General features: G+C 42.5%; 1 protein-coding gene across 1 annotated transcript in view; it reads right to left on the bottom strand.

The window, feature by feature from the left end:
- Slc2a12 (solute carrier family 2 member 12) overlaps window positions 1-21,107 on the bottom strand; it is a 54,606-nt gene that overhangs the window by 30,442 nt on the left and 3,057 nt on the right. The window contains exon 2 of the mRNA XM_028777362.1: window positions 2,504-3,844. Within this exon, the coding sequence (XP_028633195.1) occupies window positions 2,504-3,844 (1,341 nt within the window). The remainder of the gene's footprint in view (window positions 1-2,503; window positions 3,845-21,107) is intronic.

Below are 21,107 nucleotides of genomic sequence, written 5' to 3'. Positions count from 1 at the left end.
GAAAGAAAGAAAGAAAGAAAGAAAGAAAGAAAGAAAGAAAGAAAGAAAAGAAAGAATCTTCTGAGGATTGCCTGGCCCATATGGGTAATGGCCTTGCCAGTCTACCATAGGCCATTGATACCTAAGCCCTGGACAGGCCTTGCTCATGTCGAAGTACACATTCATAGGACTTCACTCACTTGGGGCTTCCTCTGCTCCCTACATAGGCTGGTTCTAAAAATTCAAGGCCAATGGCTCTCTTATGATTTGTATCACATATAACAGCAACCCTTTCAACTGAAGAGGGTCTCAACTTTAAAACCAGGGGGCACATCTGTTTTATGCTTTTTCTCAGATACTAAGGTAACCCTTGATGTTTCAGAGGATTGGATCAAAAATAGCTATATAAAAGAAACATCTTTAGTTTCATGATGGACATGGGAAAAAAATGCTGGCAAAGAAAACCAGTAGATAGGTAACTACTATGCACAGTTTATCAGATGAACAAGTCTCACTGTACTTGTTTATGCAGCAAAGTTTAATAGACAATATCAAGTTGTTCCTTGGTATATGATACCATCTATACTGATGCTTCACCAAATGTCATTAGTTCGAAAAACCAGAGCAGTCACATAAGTGTATCATGGGTGAACACCTTTCTATGATAACGTCTTAATGAATGGGATCAAAGCTGAGACAGACCAATCAGAGTCTATGGTGTAGTGATATTTACTCTAGCTACCCCTTCACAGATTATATGGGAAATCTACCCACCCATCGTGACAGAAGATGGCCTTCTCTGGCTACCCACCATAGTTACAGCTACTTAGTCCTGGTTTGCCTTGGGTAAGTGAAGACAGTAGAGGATCCATGAGATCCATGCCTATCTGGAATTTGGAAAAAATCAATATCTAGAAACTGATATTTTAGAAGTGTAAAATTTAAATAATGAGTTGGTAGTGGAATTAGGACAGGAGAGGCTAAAGCAGCATGTTCAAGGGTATTGATTGACTGAGATCCAATCTGACTGATTGACAATCAGAAAGAGACCAGCCTTTATTAGAGATAATTTGTCACCTTGATCCTTGTAGATAACTCTACTAACTGGAGGGAATGAAGAAGAGGGTGGAATGATGGAGGAGAAAGAGGGGAGGCAAGAAGAGAGATGGGAATTAGAGGGGAGGTGGGTTACCCTTGACTTTAAGCATTTCCCCTAGTAACAGGTATGAAAGATCCTTCACAACCTCCCTGGAAAAGGTTGAGACATCTTGTGAGGCAAAAGACTGCAGAACAGAGACAGACTATCTCAGCAAGTGTGTCTGTGTTTGAACAGACCAAGTCTAGAAAATGAAAGAACCTTGCAGGTAGGTCCTGGTAAGTTGTCAAACTTGTTTTGTGTTGGATGGGACCAACCACATATTCATCCTCCCATTTAATGAAAGAGCATGACATTCCCCAAGGAAACTACTCTAGTAAACCAAACTTACCCAAATAAGAAATAAATAACTCTTCCCACCTTGTAATTCCATTCTTATTATTAGTGAATGCATCAATCATTAACAAAATCTTTGTTAAAAAATAAAAAAATATTTGTTCCCCTTCTATCCATAAAGAGATTCATAGAATGCAACGCAACCTCAATAAAGTTGCATCTATACAACAAACAATCTAATGCCATTGAGTAATTAATCTCTTTCCAGGTCTGATTCATCCCTGGTCAATTGTGCTAAAGTATGCTCATATGATGTGGATAACAATGAGTAACTGATCCTGTAGACAAACATGGGCTTTATGCTTTCCAGAAGCAGATTACAACAAGCACATTTCCCACCTTTGCAGAACATTGGGCGTCCACTGTGGGACTGTGTAAGAGTATTCTGGGTCATGGCTGGGAAGTTGCCTAGAACCCCGAGACTCTGCATGAGAACCTGCAGGAGTTCGGTGCGTCCCTAGAACCTAGGGCCCTGAAAAGCAGTCTAGTCTACATAGAATTACATTGTTCAGTCATGTAGGCCAGACAGCCCCTCCCAAAGTGCACAGGTAGAGGGCGTGACTAGAGGCCTCAGGCCCTAGGGATTTACATACTAATGAAGGCCAGAGGGCGGAGCAAATTAAGCATGCCTCCCCAGATCCTCCCCCTTTCTCCCTCCCTATATAACTCGGGACTGCCCTGAGTTTTACGGGGGTACTTCCAGATTCATCCACCATCCGCCATGACAATAAACCCTTTAGGAACCAAGGACTTCCTCATGTCATTGGGGCCTGCCGCCAAAGCCTTCAGGCCACTGGAACCTTAGATGCTCCTCCTACGTGTGGGACCGGCCGCAGCATGGAAAGCCTCCGGGACTGAGACTCTACTGCTGTGGCCTATAATTATTTCCCACAGTCCACCAGTATGCTCATTTTGCTTCTTGTACTTGCGTCTAACAAAGCTTTACCTGATTCTAGATTGTTTGAACTGATGACAGGTGGTATAGAACAATCGGAAGTGATAGAGCGGAAGAATAAGAAGTGAGGTACTTACTGGGTCCCAGACCAATTGAAAACGCAGCCACATAAACAAGCAAGCTGGCCAGGGACAGCCATTTGTAAGCAGCTGGGATGACTGCAGGGTCTGTGACTCCCTGGTGTGCAGTTTGGCTCAGTCCAGCATTTGGTAAAGATGTGAAGGTCATCTCCCCTTTCGGATCCATGCCATTCCCCATGGGCATAAATGAGCCCTTGCTGTAGGGAGTGATTCTTTTAAAGTGCTCTCTGATACTGCTGTTGCTAATCGACAGGTTTCCTGTTGCATAGAACACAAACTCCTCCAGGGACTGGTTAAGAGGACTATGGCTTCTGCAGATGTTGGTGAAGTTCATGTTGATATTGAGATTCACAACGCCCATGGTCAATAGGGAAGCAGCCATCACAGAGGAGCCAATGCAGAGGAAGGTTTTGCTGCCAACATGGTCCACAAGGAGGGTTGCAGGGATGGTGCTAACCACTTTGACCACTCCAACCCCAGTGGAGGCAAGGCTAGCTGCCTCATTGCTCTGGAAGCCAACAGACTTCAAGACCGTTGATGCATAGAATAGTATGTTTGGCTGGCCAGTGGTTTGGACAAAAAATACCAGTGTTAGCCCTATCAGGATTCTGGTCCTCATGTTGTCCTTGGACCGAAACAGATCCCAAAACCTATACTGATACTCATCTTTCAAGGAAGATTTGATCAAAGTGAGTTCTTCGGTGGTGTCTGAGATCACTCTTAGCTTCCCAAGGACCTTGCCCGCAGCCTCCTCTTGTCCCTTCATCACCAGGAAACGAGGACTTGGGGGAAGAAAGTACATTGCGATTGCTTGCAGAACCCCCAGGGGAATCACGAGGCCAAACATATACTTCCAACCATTGGAGATGTTGGCAAATGCGTAATTTAAAATATAGGCCAAGAGGATACCAGTGACAATCATCAGCTCGTTCAGTGACACAAGAAGTCCTCTTCTGTGTTGGGGGGCAATCTCCGCAATGTACACACACGTGGCAATGGAAGAGAGGGAGATAGAAACCCCTATAGCAACACGCCCCATGATAAGAAGTGTGTAAGACAAACTCATTATCAAGACTAAACTTCCAAGTCCTAGGAGGCAGGATGACAGGATTATGGTGAGCCTTCTTCCATACCTGTCTATCAGCATGCCTCCACTAAGAGAGGCAAGGAATGCCCCAATGAGGAGGGAGCTCACAACCATTTCCTGCTCCTGGCAGGTCAGGGCTAATAGTGTTCTGATCTGCAGAAGAGCTCCAGAGATGAGCCCAAGTTCATAACCCACTAGGAGGCCGCTGATGGCTGCGGTAACAGAAGTCAGGAATGTGAACATGCTGGGACCTACAAGCAGGAAAGAAAAATGGTGAAATCAGTCCAAGAGATCATCCCAAACACATCATATCCAAATGGAGACTTGTCCCTGGGTAAGACTTTCACAATATTGGCTTTAGACACATACAACCAACCAGGGTTAAAAAAAAATACCGTGGTAGAATAAGACACTAGCCAAAAAGATAATTAACAACATCAGGAAAAATCTTTTTTTTTTTCTTTGTTGTTTAGGGGAAGACATGTGGAGGCATTTACGAAGTCTGGCTTCCTTCTGGCTAGAGTGTTGAGGTTGTTTTTAGTCAAGAGTAAGGAGCTATAGGAGATAAGCAGCTGGCAGATGATAAAGACAGAACAAAGTTACCAGTCAGTGCATGCCTCTGGCATTGGATTAGATGTCCAGATAGCCTGCCTGTCCCAGCCCAACCCAGTTCCTTAAAGACAAACTTCCAAGGGCAGGTAGAAGGAAAGGAACCTCTACAAGAAGGTGTGAGTTCCTGGCTAGGTGGAGCCCCACAGAAACCAGCCTCTGAGTCTCTTGCCTTCATTCCTCATTGGTTACCATTAAGCTGTACTTGACCTTTGCCAGTGCCATAGAGGTGAGAGCAGGAGGTGTAGGGACAATTGAACAAAGTCAAGGAAGAGAGAAATAAATGGGGACAAGCAGCCCACAATGTCTGTTGCTCATGGGATGAAGAAGGAGGGTGGCATGCAAGAGAGGGGAACAAAGGGGACTGAAATTTTCCTTTATAATATAAAACCCTAGGGGAAAAGGTGAACAGTTATTACTTTTCAGTAACAGGTATGCAGAGATAGAGATAGAAATAGATAGAGATATATGTATATACACGAGACATATTGATAGATATAGATAATGTGAAAAGCCCAAAACAGAACAAATGGGAAATGTTGTTGGCAGGGGAAAGAAATAGACATAATATAATTTAATACAATGTCATATAAATTTTATATTAATATGTAATTATATTACTATATAATATTAACATAATATAAATTTACATTTACATTCTATTTTATTTCATAGTAGATAGAGTGGCAGCCATTTCTGAGACATAATAGTGAAGCCCTTGTCATGTCTTAGGAACAGTGAGGAAGACAGCATACAGCATATGTACCACAACATGAGCCTGCTGGTAGGGAAGGCGGAGAGAGAGCTTGGATAGGTACAGAGGAGGCACTGTGTGCAGGGGAAGTCACTGTGACACTTTTTATTGTGTTCCAAGTACAACAGGCTACACATCCACTAAGTCAGAGAGCATGGACACCACAGTTTTCCTGGTTTGGAAGGTATGATTGCTTCAGTAGAGAAATTTGGTCTTCAAGGTCCAAGAGTGGTCTCTGGTTTCAAAGACTTCACTGACAGAAGATGACACTGGCTCAGGTTTGAGAGCTCAGGTGGAACTGGAGACAAGTCAACACAGGCAAGGCTTCCTGTCAAGCCAAACAAGTGCCATGAGTATAACTTCTCATGGATTGGCAGTGGACTAAGCCAGGGGGTTGATACCTTAAATGGCACTTGGGTTAAGCAGTCAAATGGGTACTTCTACAACAGCCAATATACCTATATGTGTTTGCATAGACTGCCTGGTATAACATGACCTTCTAGGAAAAGTCAGGAACGGAACTGTTTGCGTATAGTAACAAGAGACACGAACACCAGAAGCTTCATTTTAGACTTACTAAAATATTTTCTTCATTTCCCCTGAAAGATAAAAATGTCCAGCAGGGACACATGAGTGTCTGGGGCAAATGAAGGCTGAAGAGATAGAGCAAACACAGTGTTTAAAACCACAGGAATGGGTGACGTCACTTAGGAAGGTAGAATGAAAGAAAAGCAACAGGGCTAAGACAGGGACCTTGGGGACTCCCATATGAGGGCCAAGAACAAAGGTGGTGAAGCAGTAACCCTGACCTGGCTAGGTTGGAACGAGTACATGGGCCCCACTCTCATAGGCTGAGGTGCGGCCATTTAACTCTGCCTGCTCCTGAAGGTGAACAGGATGACATTTTTAAATGGTATTCAGAAGTCAAGCATGGGGTAACACGCCTTTAATTTCAGCACTCAGGAGGCAAAGGCAGGCAGATCACTGTGAGTTCAAGGCCAGCCTGGTCTACCCAGCTAAGGCTCCTTTGGGAATCCCTGTCTCAAAACTAAAACCAAACCAAAACAAAAAAACCTATTCAGCTCTCCTGAAAAGAAATAGGTTGTAATTAAGGTGATCTAGGCACCAAATAGCCAAGGTATTCGCCACCACCAGCAATTTAGTGGCATATGTTTATGGACAATTAAAAATAAACAAATAAATTGAGGCGAGTGTTGCAACTTGATTGCTTAGCATGCTTAAAGCCCTTGGTTAAGTTCCTGCCACTGCATAAAGACTGAGTTTGGTACACATGCCTGTGTTCTTACCACTCTGGAGGTCTAAGCAAGAGGATCTGGAAAAGTTGAAGGTACACATAAAATTCAAAGTTCACTTGGGCTGCAGAGATTATGTCTATAAATGATAGATAGATAGATACATAGATAGATAGATAGATAGATAGATAGATAGAACAAGCCATAGTAAGATAGACCAGTGAATAAGAATAAAATAATCCACATCAAATAAATCATATACAGCTAACGTATAAGAATTAAGCCATTAGATTGCTGTATCAGCAATCCATGTAAACAGAAAATAACTATTAAGAACCTTTATATAACATAACCTTTTCTAGGTACCAAAATACACAGAAATTCACATACACACGGAGAAAATAAATATGGTCTCTGCCTTCAAGAAATTTAATCACCTGGTGACATTTATTATGTCTGTTTTGTTTTAGCATATTCTAAATGACTTAATCTCTTATAGGTTCATTTATGTCCTCGGTTTCCATGTGTATCACCTTTCTCTCAGACGATCTTTAACATTCCCATCAGCAAACTCTACTACTGCAAAGAAAATCAGTAAAACTCTCCTAATTGGATTACAATAGCATTGTCTGTCTGTCTGTCTGTCTGTCTGTCTGTCTGTGATAAAGTGCACTTTGTAGGGAAAGGGTGTTTCCCTACAAAGGGGACTTCTGATGTTTCAGGGGTTCCCTCCTTTGATGCTGGTTCTGCTACTTTGCCTTAGAGAGATCTGCAGGCATCAACAGGGTAGTGGCTTCTTCCAGTCTGGTAGAAGAACTACTCCTTAGGGGAGAGGGGCCTGGCTGGCTCCTGCTGCTGCTTTCTGGACTCAGATCACTTGCCTCTTTCCTTAGCCAGGGCACAAAACACTGACAAACAGGGATATGTGCAGAGGGTCTGGATGCCATCCAGGTTTGTGAATGTCCTTAGGACCCGGAATACTGAGTACCGCTTTTCAGCGATTAGTGATGGCATTTATCTATGGATTATTGAAACATTTTACTTTAATCTGCATACATCAAAGCATATTACTCTCTCAATATCTATCTGTTTTATCTGTCTCTGGCCAATTTACCTTTAAAAGTTAAAACCTTAGAGTAGAATATTCTATTACCTTAGCCATTATGGGAAGACTTTACTAACGGTGATAAGAATCAGGGACTTAGTTGTCGTTTAAACTCTGAATGTCCTGGTTGTGTGTTTCAAGGAGCACTATCCAAACTATTTTTCTTACCTTGCTGCTGGAACTTATGACAACTGAAGTTCCAGTCCAAACCAGAGGCTGCCCCATTGGGTTTGGAATTCTAGCTCAGTGTATAATTCCTCCAAGATGGCCTCCTCTTCTCAAGACCTCCAGCAGAGAACATTTACCTGGTACTGCTTGTTCATATAAAAGTCATGAAGAGAGACATAGATGAGCCTTTTCTTGGGTCTACTTTTTGGTTAATGATGATGATAGAAGCAATATGTCATCCTATAGATGACAGGAAGTAGACATAACTTTCTGGAGAAATCTGGCAGTAAACTGAATGAAACAGGATATAGTCTGAGGCAATGGCTGGAGACAAATAGTCTGTGTTTGTCGAAAAACAAATGGAAGAGTTTGGGGCAGCAGGATGGCTTGAGGTGAAGTAGCCAGGGCTAGAGCAGAGAAGAATACGACCCAAATTTAATGTAACAAGAAAAACCATTCCCGGACGTCAAGTCAGAAGCTTGCTTGCAGCTTCTCCCAGTGTTTTCTTGTGACCCTGATACAAGTATCCCTTCTTTCACGTGGCTATTCTCAACAAAAGTGCCATGGGGACCTTGCAGCTTTGTACGCCGCCGAAGCAAGCAGAGTGTGGAAAACGTATGGCAGAAAGGGAAACTATTGGAAACCCACAGGCTGTTTGTTGGGTTACGCTTGTGCCTGTGTCTTCTGGCTACTTTACTGGGAGGCCCACACCTGCAACGGATGATGCAGCGAGGATTCCATATCAAGGCAATATGAAGATGTGACTACAATCAAGATGTCATATACAAAGGAGCCGTAAGACACACGGGGCCACAAAGAGTGGGCTGGCAGCGGACACAGGTCGGGGACAGCAACGCTGGCTGCCACAACAATAGCCACACTGTCTCTGCTCATGGCCAAGTCACATGAAACCATGGATGTACCTCACACTCAACACGAGATGCTCCATTTTCCACAATATTTGAGTTTCTGCCTGCTTTCTTTTCCCCTTTCTTCCCCAGATGCCAGCGATACATAATGGGCACTCAATAGATACTTGCCGCCCCACTAAATCACACAGTGGGCTGAAAAGCGTGTGCGCACAGCTTCCCTTGGCGGGCAGCCAGGTGATTATACAGCTTGACCAACCGTGAAAGCTTCCCAGATTTATAGAACCATCCTCCGTGTATTGTTCAAGAAAAACTCGCAGTTGCCTCTCCAGCTGCCCAATCACTGTGCCCGCCACTTCCTGCACTATTTCATCCGGGTGCCTTTTATCCCAACTCATCCTTCAACGGACACCTCAAGTGCCACCACCCCTGGGAAGACCACCATACGTGCTGTCATCGTCCTGCCTGGCTGTGTTCTGCTGGCTCAGTCCAGCTTCTCTGTGCAAAGGCCCGCCCCATGGGATGCTCTGGTTCCTGGTTCTACTCATCTTTACTTTTAGGCTAAAAGTTAACTTGGCCACCAAGCTCTGTTCTCCACTCTTCTCTGTTCTCAGCACATAGTCTTTTGTGCCTGGTAAGATGATCGGTTTGTTGAGACTATGACTAGAAACAGTGCTGCATATTGCCATTCCTCCAACCAATCCATCTTCTCCTCCCCTCTGCTCTATTACGTACTGCTAATTTGCAGAACTTTATAATTATATGCATGCTTGCTGTATGAATAGCATACCATCAACATTTCCAAAACACTTTCAGAGCAATTATTAGCTTGTTACCATCACACAGGTGGCTGCGGGGACTATAAAGTCTTGTGTGTGTCTGTGTTTCGATAAAATCAGTTTGAACATCAGCTTGTTCTGTGTGACCACCCTCCTGCCCACACTCACTGTTAGCAGTTCCTTCTCAGGGTACAGCTTTTCAAATTCTACATCACTCTCTGAGTACCAAATTCCCTGGCCCAGCTATTCATTATTTACTGTTACCAGAAACGTCTACATTCTTTCCCTGATTTGTATGGCTCTTCATGCTACACCACGCCTCACCAGTCTACATTCATCTTCTCTCTCAGCTCCAGGAAATCTTATACACCACTAAGGGTATAGCTCAAGCATCTCCACTTCTTCAGAACATCCCAGCTTTCCCTTCTTCAGTTAAGATGCTCAATGCAAATTCAGCTCTCAGCAGCTCTATCTTCACCTCTGCCTGCTTGCCCTCATTGGGTGTTGCCACAGTTTGAATGTTGTTAGTCCCTTAAATCTCCACGTCTGGAGTATGTTTCCAGTGTGGGGAATTCAGGTGTTCATTCCAGTGGGGGGTCTTTAGGTCACAAGGAACATTACCAGTGAGATGGGATGCTGATGTCAGGTCACAGGAACATTACCAGTGAGATGGGATGCTGATGTCAGCGATAGAGCATAGTAATATTGTTAAGTGAAGCTTTTTTCTCTCTTTATATTTTTCTTTTTGTAGGTCTCACATAGCCCAGGATAGCTTCAAACTTAGTAGGTAGCTAAAGATAATACTGAACTACTAGATCCTGTTGCTTCCATGTGTCAAATGCTACCCAGCATGTGCCACCACATTCAACTCTGGGGTGAGTTTCCGTGTGAGCAAGTTCTTAAACATGCCTCATCCTGACATTGTGTCTCTTCCTGGTTTTCTGTTTTGAGAGACTGATCTGGTTTTGGCTTTCTGGTTTGAGATGAGATCATTATTTTTCCTCTTACATACACTCCTGACATTAAGACCGTTTAATCCTCGCAACTGGCCGGACTAAGGAAGCCCCCATTTGTGGACTTCCAGCCTCTGAAAACGTAAGCTAAGTAAAGTAAGTAAGAAACCCTGCCTGAGGTGTTTACTTATAACTAAACAACAGCAATTTAATACAGACATTCTGTTATTTTCTTTCACAATCCACTGTTTTAAAATTACTTTGAGAACAGAAGTAGCTTTCTAAAATTTATGTTTCTGATAAAAAAAAAAACTCATTCTTTTCTACTGCATCTGGAATGCATATACAGTACCTAGATTTTTCTGAGTTCCTTTTTCATTCAGGAGCCAGTTATGACATATTTGACTACAAGAACCCCAAGACCTGAAAACCTCTGAAGCTTTACACATTTTGGAATTTTCTTCAATTTCAAATATATTCAGTGGAGATGCCTCTGTTGGCTTTGGTGTCTCCAGTGATTCCCTTGTCTTTCCTCTGCCTCCCTCTGCCTCCTTCTGCATCCCCCTTCCTCCCTCTGCATCCCCCTTCCTCCCTCTGCATCCCCCTTCCTCCCTCTGCCTCCTTCTGCATCCCCCTTCTTCCCTCTGCATCCCCCTTCCTCCTTCTGCATCCCCCTTCCTCCCACTGCATCCCTCTGCCTGCCTATCTTAATGCACAGATGCTCTTTCCAGCCTGGGCTAGACTTTTGGAAGTTCTGGCAATCACTGCCCTGAAGCAGCTCAGAAAGAGAAGTAATAACAGGACAGTGTAGGAAGAATTGAGCTGTGGAACAGAACACTTGACCTTTGGAGGAGATAGCTCTGTGAGGGTACCCTCCTCTTTCTCTTCTGCATCCACCAAATGGAGACATACAGCAGGGCCTCACCGGAGTCTAACTTGTTACTTGGGTCTTAGACATTACTGTAGCATCTTCATTTTATCAATGCTGCCTCTAGCTCACTGACAACTACTGCTACTGCCATTTTGCATGTGTTTCTATGTCAACATAGAGGTTTCCAAAAGAAGGTTAAGAGGAGTTTAATAAACATAAACCACTCGACCATCCTGCCTAGTCACCTCTGATGTGTCTAGATGGAACTTTTCAGTGTGTGGGAGTTGTGGTAAGACATGGATGCTTGAATGTTCATACTTTCTTTAAAGAATTCCCATGAGTGGGTTCCGTCCGGTCTAGGCCCGAGCACTGAGCAGATCCAGGGTGGCAGCTCTGCACCCAGTCTTACAAAACCCAGAGGAAGCAGGCTCCAAGGAGCTCTAACCTGGGCAGTATCTTAGGTAGGGAGACAGCAACACCCATCCCAAACACGGAGTAACTGAGACTCACTAGAACCCAGGAATTCACTCCTGGCCTGGAACACTAGTTCCTTTCTGTCTGTGCCCGAGCACTGATCAGATCTTGGGCCTCAGCTCTAACCCCAGTAGTAACACCCACCCCACACAGTTCTGACACAACCAAGATAAAAGGAGAGACAGGCTCCAGTCAGAGACAAGGCAGGTAGCACTAAGGAGATCCAGATGGCAAAAGGCAAGCGCAAGAACATAAGCATCAGCAACCCAGGGTACTTGGCATCATCAGAACCTAGTTCTCCCACACTAGAAAGTCCTGAATTCCCCATATCACCAGGAAAGCAAGATTCATATTTAAAATCACTTCTAATGATGATGATAAAGGACTTTAAGAAAGACATAAATAACTCTCTCAAAGAAACTGAGGAGATCACAGGTAAACAGGTAGAAGCCCTTAAAGAGGAAACAGAAAAATCCCTTTAAAAATTACAAGAGAACACAACCAAACAGGTGAAGGAATTGAACAAAATCATCCAGGACATTAAAAAGGAAGTAGAAACAATAAAGAAATCACAAAAGGAGACTCTCCTGGAGATAGAAAACCTAGGAAAAAGATCAGGAGTCATAGATGCAAGCATCACCAACAGAATACAAGAGATAGAAGAGAGAATCTCAGGTGCAGGAGATACCATTGAAAATATCGACACAGCCGGGCAGTGGTGGCGCACGCCTTTAATCTCAGCACTTGGGAGGCAGAGGCAAGCGGATTTCTGAGTTCGAGGCCAGGCTGGCCTACAGAGTGAGTTCCAGGACAGCCAGAGCTACACAGAGAAACCCTGTCTCGAAAAGGCAAAACGAAAAAGAAAATATCGACACAGCTGTCAAAGAAAATGCAAAATGCAAAAAGTTCTTAACACAAAACATCCAGGAAATCCAGGACACAATGAGAATATCAAACCTAAGGATAATAAGTATAGAAGAGAGTGAAGATTCCCAACTTAAAGGGCCAATAAATATCTTGAACAAAATTATAGAAGAAAACTTCCCTAACCTAAAGAAGGACATGCCCATAAACGTACAAGAAGCCTACAGAACGCCAAATAGACTAGACCAGAAAAGAAATACCTTCTGTCACATAATAATCAAAACACCAAATGCACAGAACAAAGAAAGAATATTAAATGTAGTAAGGGAAAAAGGCCAAGTAACATATAAAGGCAGACCTATCAGAATTACACCAGACTTTTCACCAGATACTATAAATATGAGAAGATCCTGGACAGATGTCATACAGACCCTAAGAGAACACAAATGCCAACCCAGCAAAACTCTCAATTACCATAGATGGAGAAACCAAGATATTCCACAACTAAACCAAATTTACTCAATATCTTTCCACAAATCCAGTACTACAAAGGATAATAGTTGGAAAGCTCCAATACAAGGAGGGAAATTATACCCTAGAAAGAGCAAGAAAGTAATCTTCCAACAAATGCAAAAGAAGATGGCCACACAGACAATGCCATAGCTAATAACAAAAATAACAGGAAGCAACCATCTTCCTCTCCTTAATATCTCTTAACATCAATGGACTCAATTCCCCAATAAAAAGACATAGGCTAAAGGATTAGATACATAAACAGGACCCAGCATTTTGCTGCATACAGGAAACCCACCTCAGTGACAAAGACAGACACTACCTTAGAGTAAAAGGCTAGAAAACAATTTTTCAAGCAAATGGTCCTAAGAAACAAGCTGGAGTAGCCGTTCTAAAACCTCCAGCCTGAGAACACTAAGAGAGAGACTCATAGCTTCACCTGTATAGGTAGTTGAAGGTGGCCTTGTCAGACATCAGTGCAAGTGGAGGGCCTTGGTGCCTGAAAGTTTAGATTCCCTAGTGTTGGGGAATTTGAGAGCAGGGAGGTGGGAATGGGAGGATGGTGAATGGGAGCACACCCTCATAGAAATAGGAGGAGGGGGGATTGGATAAGCAGTTTTCGAGGGGAATGGGAGAGGAGATAACGGTGAAAGATAAATAAATAAAATATCCAATTTAAAAAAAAAGATAATGGGTCTGGCAATTGTAGCTGAGCAGTCAAGATTTTTTGTCAATAATTTATTTTTACGGGGATTTCATAAAATCCTCAAGGACAAGGTATTGTGGAAGAGGCCCATGGAACTTTAAAAAGATTGGTGAAACATACTGTTGCTGAGACAAAGAATGATGCTGACCTGTTAACTTGCTGAGTTCCCTGACAAGGGTGACTGGGGAGCTGTATTGGACATATGTTCCTGACCCACCTTTGCTTGACTATATCCCAGATGGAACAAGCTGCTGTGCCTCAAGTTTTTAGACCTTGTGGGATAGAGAATCGAAAAGAGAAATTGTGTCTCTTGTATTCTTCTTAAAGGTGCCCAGCTATTAGGACTCAATCATGTACTGGTCTAGAAATCAATCCAATATGGGAAATACCAGTCTACTTTTGGAAGACTGGATCTGAACTTTGTCAGAAACATATTTGGATACTAGCTGTAGCTCACTAAGATGATAGAATAGCAGGAGATAATGTTGGGACAGGATTTGGATTTCAAACAAGGGTTAGTGCATGTTTTAAGGCTCTTTTAATTGTCAAGCTAAAATTGGTTTTGTCTCTTCTACAGCAATTATTGTAAGTTGCATTGACTGTATAATTTCCAATTGTGTTAGTGTGTTGAAACCTGGCATATCTGTTACAGTGGTCTATCAACCAGCTTTTGTCTCACTGCACTGAGTATTAGAAAATCTTGATTCTCTGAAAAAAGCTTGAAAGTGCTGGAAGAAGTAAGTTAAGCTTTAAGCAGAAGTAAGAGGGTAGCAGGCTTGATTATTGCTGGTATAACAGCTTTAATTCCATTAATGGCTAGCACTACTTCTTCTGCAATAGCATTGACACAAGGAGTTAAGACAACTATTTTTGCTAACCATCTAGCAAAAAAAATTACTAATGTATTGAGTATACAGCAGGATTTATATAGGTATCTGGAACAATGGATGATGCTCTATAACCCATTCAAATTATCTGAAGGAGGTTCAGGGTTCAAGAGTTAGGAGCCAACCCAGATATCATGACAAATATCATTGGAGTAGTGTTACTCTTGCAATTCGCAATGATTGTCATTATAATTAGAAAAAAGTTTAAAGACACCTGTAGGATATTTGGCATAATCCTAACACCTCTCTGGGTGTGTTAACTTTACATAGCGAGATTATGAATTTAAAGAATGCTGCTCTGTTGACCTTTGATGCTGCAGATAATGCCTATAAAATTATCCATGGCCTGAGCTCATTTAGGACAACCCTCAGGAATGGCATATATAGTTTGATCAGGATAGCCCTTCTTGACCTGGGAATACTTTTATTCCTGCCCATCATGTTAAGCTTATCTTTAACAACACCAACATGTTAGCAGCCAAAGTACATGGCTTAAACCTGAAAATGGACCCCCAGACAGAGTTATTAAATTAACAGGCTGGCAAGCCAAGGATGGGTAAGATTCTGCACAGAGCCTTACCAACCTAAGACATAAGTGCATTGCCTTTGATAATGCATATTCCATGAGTAAGGAAGGCATTCTTGTCCGAATGACCTAAGACAGGCTCAGTCTTGTCAACAAAATAAAAAAGGGGAAGTGGAGAGCCTTTGGGGCTGCTTGGCAAGAAGCTGACATTAGCCAACTATAAGGGCGTAGGCTTCAAGCAGGAATCTGACATTAGACTAGAATAAAAAAGTAATCTCAGGTAGGAGTCTAAATTGTAGGCTACAACAAAGAAGTAATCTCAGGCAGGAATCTAAATTTTAGGCTAGAACAAAGAAGTAGGCTTCAGACATGAAAATGACCTTGGGGTAGGATAGGGAAGTAGGCTCAGATACTTTGGTCATCCTGATAAACCTTTAGAAACAGTGATCATGAGAGTGTTTACATAACTGGGCTTAATGCCTTGCTTTTTCTTTGACTATTTGTGTTTATTGTATTGCTTTTTCCTCAACTATTTGTGTCTATTGTATTGCTAGACCCTCAACCTAGAACTGACCTAAATGAATGGATATAATCAAAATGGTATAAAAGCATAAAGAAAGAGGGGGTATAGAATAGGGGGTTCTAGGGAGGGGAAATGGGGGAAGGGGATGACATCTGTATTGTAAATAAATAAAATGTTCAATTAAAAAGAAAAAAAGAATTCCCATAAGTAACTAATGTTTTTTTTTATTAATTAAAAAAAAAGTAACATATCCACTGTTTTACAAAATTTCAAATGTGTGGACATGGGGTGGAATTTGTTTAATTCACATACGTAGTAGTCATCATCTATCACTGCACTTTCTAATTAATAAATATAAAACCACAAAGAAATTATTTGAGGATTTTAAGTCATTTCTTTACTTTAAAATGCTTGAACATTTGCCCTCTTGTGGGCTTCATTGTTGCTGTTGCATTTGGTTTTTGAAAAGGGTGTCTCAGGTAAGCCCAGGTTGGCCTTGAACTTGCTTTCTAGCCAAGAATAACCTCCTGTTGCTCCTGCCTTCACTGTCCACACATTGCTGGGGTTATGAAAGCACACCACCACACCTGGCTCCTTTTGTGCTTTGTAAATCCTTAAATAGGGCAACAAGGTGGGAAGAACATAAAAAATATTGTAAATTCTATAATGGGGATTATTTTAGAGAACGCTCTTTATTTAAATTAAGGCTTGGGCGGTCACATAGGCATTGAGAGAGATGCTCACAGGAAATTCTGCCAATGGACAGATGGACCAGGGAGACGAAAGGACAAAAGACTGATATGATATGGACATCAATAATGAAGGGCTAAAAATATAAGACATAGGAGCAAGGAAAGAAAAGGCTAGGGTATGTTTTAAATTTGCAGGGACAAGGATGGGAAGAGAAGCCAAGAACACAATTTGGTGAAGGATCGGAAGATTTTAGAAAAGCAAGTTTGCAATAAATTTCCTGTGTTAGATATGACAAGAGACTTTTAAGAATGTGCCTACCTGGGCTGGAGAGATGGCTCAGCCACTAAAGACCAAGCTCACAACCAAAAATATAAGAATGTGCCTACACAATAGTCTCCAGAACTCATCAGTGAGTTGCAGAAGAGAGTGTTGGCTGGGGATTGAGAATGGGGAAGGAAAAGGCTACAGCATTCTTACAAGCTGGGTAAGACCAAAGCTTTGCTGTAATGGGAGGGCAAGAATCCAGGGAAAACAGAAAGCTGGGGCAGGAGGAATCAGAAAAGTCACAAGTCCTACAGGGCCTGCGTGCCTGAGGGTGAGAGCAAAGGCAGGGAGCCAGGAGGCCTGAGGATGTGACCACAGGGGCTTGGACCTTGCTTTATTATCAGAAAAAAACTAGTAATCTCTGAGAGCTGGAGCCTGTGAGGTCACTCCAGTGGGATGCTTCCCTGGAGTTTCTCCTTTCATGCTCCACACTGAGCTTCCCTGCAGGCCCTGCACTCAGCTTCAGATTCCCTGTTCCCATTAAAATGAAACACCTGCCATTTCCTCAATGTGCAGTCCTCTTTTCTTCAGTTAAATGTTATACAAACCCATTGGTCTCACACACAGTAGCTGCTCCATACATTTCTGAATGCAAATTCTCTTTTGTTGACTCCAACAAGCCTGTCTTAGTCATCTTGTGCACTGAGCAATCACACTTGTAGCCCTAGCTTGTGCACAGAGGGTAGGCAAGGCTCATCTTGATGCTCAGTGCCTGTGTGTGCATGTGCGTGCATGCATGCGTGTGTGTGCATGTGTATGCGTGTGTGCGTGTGTGTGTGTGTGTGTGTGTGTGTGTGTGTGTGTGTGTGTGTGTATGGAGGGGTGCTTATAGACACCATCAGAAGACAATGCCAGATGTCACCCTCATGAATGCCCTTTGAGACAGGGTCTCATTAGCCTGGATAGTTAACAAACTTCAGGGATCCTCCTCCTCTCCAATGATGGGGTTACAAGTGCCTGGCATTTTTACACGAATGCTGGGAATTTAGACCAGGTCCTAATATCCTCAGCCCAGGAATTTATAATTTCATTTTTTGGAAAAAAATGTTACCATGAAACTAAGGGTATTTGATAAAAAGGAATGCAGTCGAGTCCTGAAGTGACTTTATTCCTAAACTCTAGATTTGGCAAGTCAGGAAATTGACAGAGTGCTGGTTATATGATTGGCCAAGATTTAGGATTCTGTGGTTGGCATCTCTGCTGACACATATCCCTTCTCTGACATGGAGCCAACACTTGGCTTCTCCCTGCCAGGTACCTGGGGCTGAGAAGCAAAGGCTGTGTCTGAAATCAGAGCCCCTGATTAGTTAGTGGCTAGACTTTGACAAAATCAGCAAGACTTACACTTTCTGTTCCTTTCTGACCTAGGTCATAGGATTAAATAACCTTACTCAATTCATAGCACTGGGAGAGTGGATGCGCCAAAGACTGATGAGCAAGCACACAGTGAGCACCAGCTGCTCACTGCTGTTTCTGACTCTGTATGTGAGACAGTGTTAATCTCATTGCAGCGGGCCATTGTGAGATAAGAAGGAATGTTGTCATTGAAGTATTTGGTCCATGATACTCATGTCATGGAAGCCTTTAATTGATGTAAAATCTTCATAATATGAAAAATGGAACCATTCTGGCATTTGGTAGGTGCTGAAGCTGATCTCAAAACAAACCAATCAACCAAAACTAACAAATAAACAAAATAACTACAAAAGGCTTCAACTCTATACCTATCAAAGAAGGAACTTTGGACAAAGAACTCTTCCAGGCCTGAGACAAGGAAACCAAGGGAGTAGATTTTTGGACCTCTGAGCCTGGTAATAGTACCAGATCTTTCCTGAGGAAAGGAATCTACACATGATGGAGCCTGGAGATTCAACTAGTAACTTACAGTAACTACAGGGAGGAAAGGAACATGCTGAATTGAGTCACCAACATGCAGACAGCCAAACGCACACTATAGGAAACTATAGGGGCAAACCATTAGATTTATTCAACAACTAATAAAAGCAAGAGAGTAAGAGAGCAAGAGACAGTTGGCACAAAATTTAGTCACAAAGTATGAACACTACATTGGTCTTCACTGAAGTAAAGCAAACTTACTAAACTACTGAAAGGAAAAGTAAAACCTGGAAACAGCTTCTTACATGATATCAGGAAATAAAATGGTGCCTATGTCCAGCATGCATTTTCATAAACTTGCAAATTCCCTTGTTTTAAAGCCCATAACCCTGGATAATGGAAATGCATTGTGAAAAACATTCTTTCTATGATTCTTGCCTTGTGGGTTTCTACAGTTTAGTCCCACTGGAAATCAAATATTTTATTAGCATGGGAATGCTCTCTTGCCATACAAGTTAATCCTAATTACAACTCCCCCACCCCCCAGTTCTTAAAAGTCTTACACATCTGAAGCTACGATGTTATTCCAAGCAGGCTTCCAAAGCAACTTGCCTCATAGCTCCCAATTCCAAGGTCCATAAAAGTGTGGAGACATTGTGTATGAAGTTATGTGGACACTGCCTGCGGCCCAGGGCAATGTTAATAGATGAATCACAAGCCTCTCAAGAAACAACTACTTCCAAGGGGATCGTAGCTGAAGTGTGAAGTCAAACTGCATTTGTTTACTAAGGGAAGGAAACTCCTATATGTCCAGTAAAGGACACTTGTACATAGTTTTCTAAAATAAGTCATTGTTCAAGTGTAATGGAGCCTGCCGGCATTAGAATGATAAGTTGTTTCTGTCTTATCGATTTTTGTACAAGGTACATAAATAATTAGTATATCACGGACACACAGCCACTAAGAGAATGTACAGACAAATGTGCTCGAATGTAGACGGAAAAACCACAGCAGAGACAACACAAACCCAAAGAAATGGACATAGTTCATAGAAATTTATGATTTATGGTACGGCTCATTTGATTCTGTCTCAGCTGAGAAGTATTTTGAGAGCATTCAGTGTCTGGGCCTGAAACCGAAATTGGATATTTTTTTTGAAGGACTGACAAGATGAGAAATTGTCCTCATTTGGAATTCTGTAGAATCCTTGGGGAAGAGTGGAGGAGCTATGTAACTCTCTCCTTTCTCAGCCCCAAATCTTGATGCTCCTTAAGTCATTTGATGACTTGCTCTTCTGGGAGAGACAATTCACGGGGAAACTGACAGAGAGTGTTCCCGATGCTCACCCTCGGATCTTATAAAACTAGTCCTTGCTCACACAACTGTCCGGTAAATGGCTGCTACATTCAACTCAGCTGTAGACACTATTGCTCACTGATGGAGGCTTGTGTGGCTCTCAGAAGTTTTTAATGACCATGAGGCTAAATAGTACTTGGGTTCCTCTTACTGAGCAAATGCTCTCTGTAAATTCCTCTTTCCCAGGATATTTTAAATTAAAACCTCACAAATTTAAATCTGTGTTTCAAGATAGCTGATTCCTCCACAGTTATGTATACCACAGGATTTGTTCAGTCTATTCTGTGATACTCTGGGCTCTACTTCCACCCGCCAGGGTAAATGAAGGCCACTAAGAAGTGTCCACTGGAAAATTCATAAGGAGAATTTTCCCAAGCTCACCTTAAGAGTCCTGTCAGTTACGAACAAGCACTCCCCCTTGAATCTGCTGCTTCAGCTACCATGGCAAGTCTGGCAGAGAGGATGGCAATGTTGGAAATATTTAACACCTGGGATGGGGCACTGGCCTATCAGAAGGAACCCTGGTCATAAAAGCCAGTTCCAGCATGCAGGTGTATGTCAGCCGCACAGGTGGGCCCCAGGGCTTGGATGGCTGTTCTAGCGCTAAGTCTGGCCATGACTGCCAACGCCCTGGCCTCAGCCTGAGTGATTGATGCTCCTGCTCCTGTGGCAGCACCTGTTGCTGTAGTTGGTCCAGGATCTGTAGCAAAGGAACAACCTGTTTGCGTTTTCTCTGGGTGACAGTTGTTCTTAGAAAGGGACAAGTGCTCTGCTCTTCTTATGTGTGCCTTTGAGGTAGAACAAATCCAGCGTCCCCTTCCTAGGAGTTCCCTAGGAACCATTTTCTCAAGCTTCATATCTAAGCAAAGTCCCAAGTTAAAAACTCTGGCATGATTTCCAAGCGAGGTTAAATGTCTAGTATCAAAGAGGTGCTAACTAGACCCAAAGGGAGACGTTTACCTTTAAAATCTGTTTTATTATCATACAGAAGTCTCTAGTGTTTTACAAATCCTTAGTTCCTTGCTGTTAGCCATCCCTTTGTTAAATATGTGGTTTTAAGAGTCAGTAATTTTGTTGTTTTAAAAAAATTATTATATTTATTTATGTGTAGTGTGTGCTCTTGAGCAGTATTTTTTGCCCAAGGTAATAGACCTATTGTTACAATCTTTTTAAAATCAAATCTCTTATCATCTGGCCTGACTTTCCTTCCCTAGGAATGAGTTTGTTCCCCTTAAATTTCCTCCATGAAGAGTCCCCCTTGGGCAGGCTAAGAAAGCCAGACTGGCTGCATTCAGAGGTTCCAGATTAGGTTCCCTGAGGGGACACTCAGGCCATCTTATTTCCCTGTGCTATTTATTATCTCAGCACTCACCACAGCTTTAAGATCTCTAAAAACAACTCCTCGAGGTAGAGGTATTCTGATTAGTGGAAGTATTTTGAAGTCCCAGGCT

Source organism: Grammomys surdaster, unplaced genomic scaffold (genome assembly GCF_004785775.1).
Source record: "Grammomys surdaster isolate TR1022 unplaced genomic scaffold, NIH_TR_1.0 280, whole genome shotgun sequence".
NCBI lineage: Eukaryota > Metazoa > Chordata > Mammalia > Rodentia > Muridae > Grammomys > Grammomys surdaster.
This window is presented reverse-complemented; position numbering and strand designations above follow the sequence as displayed.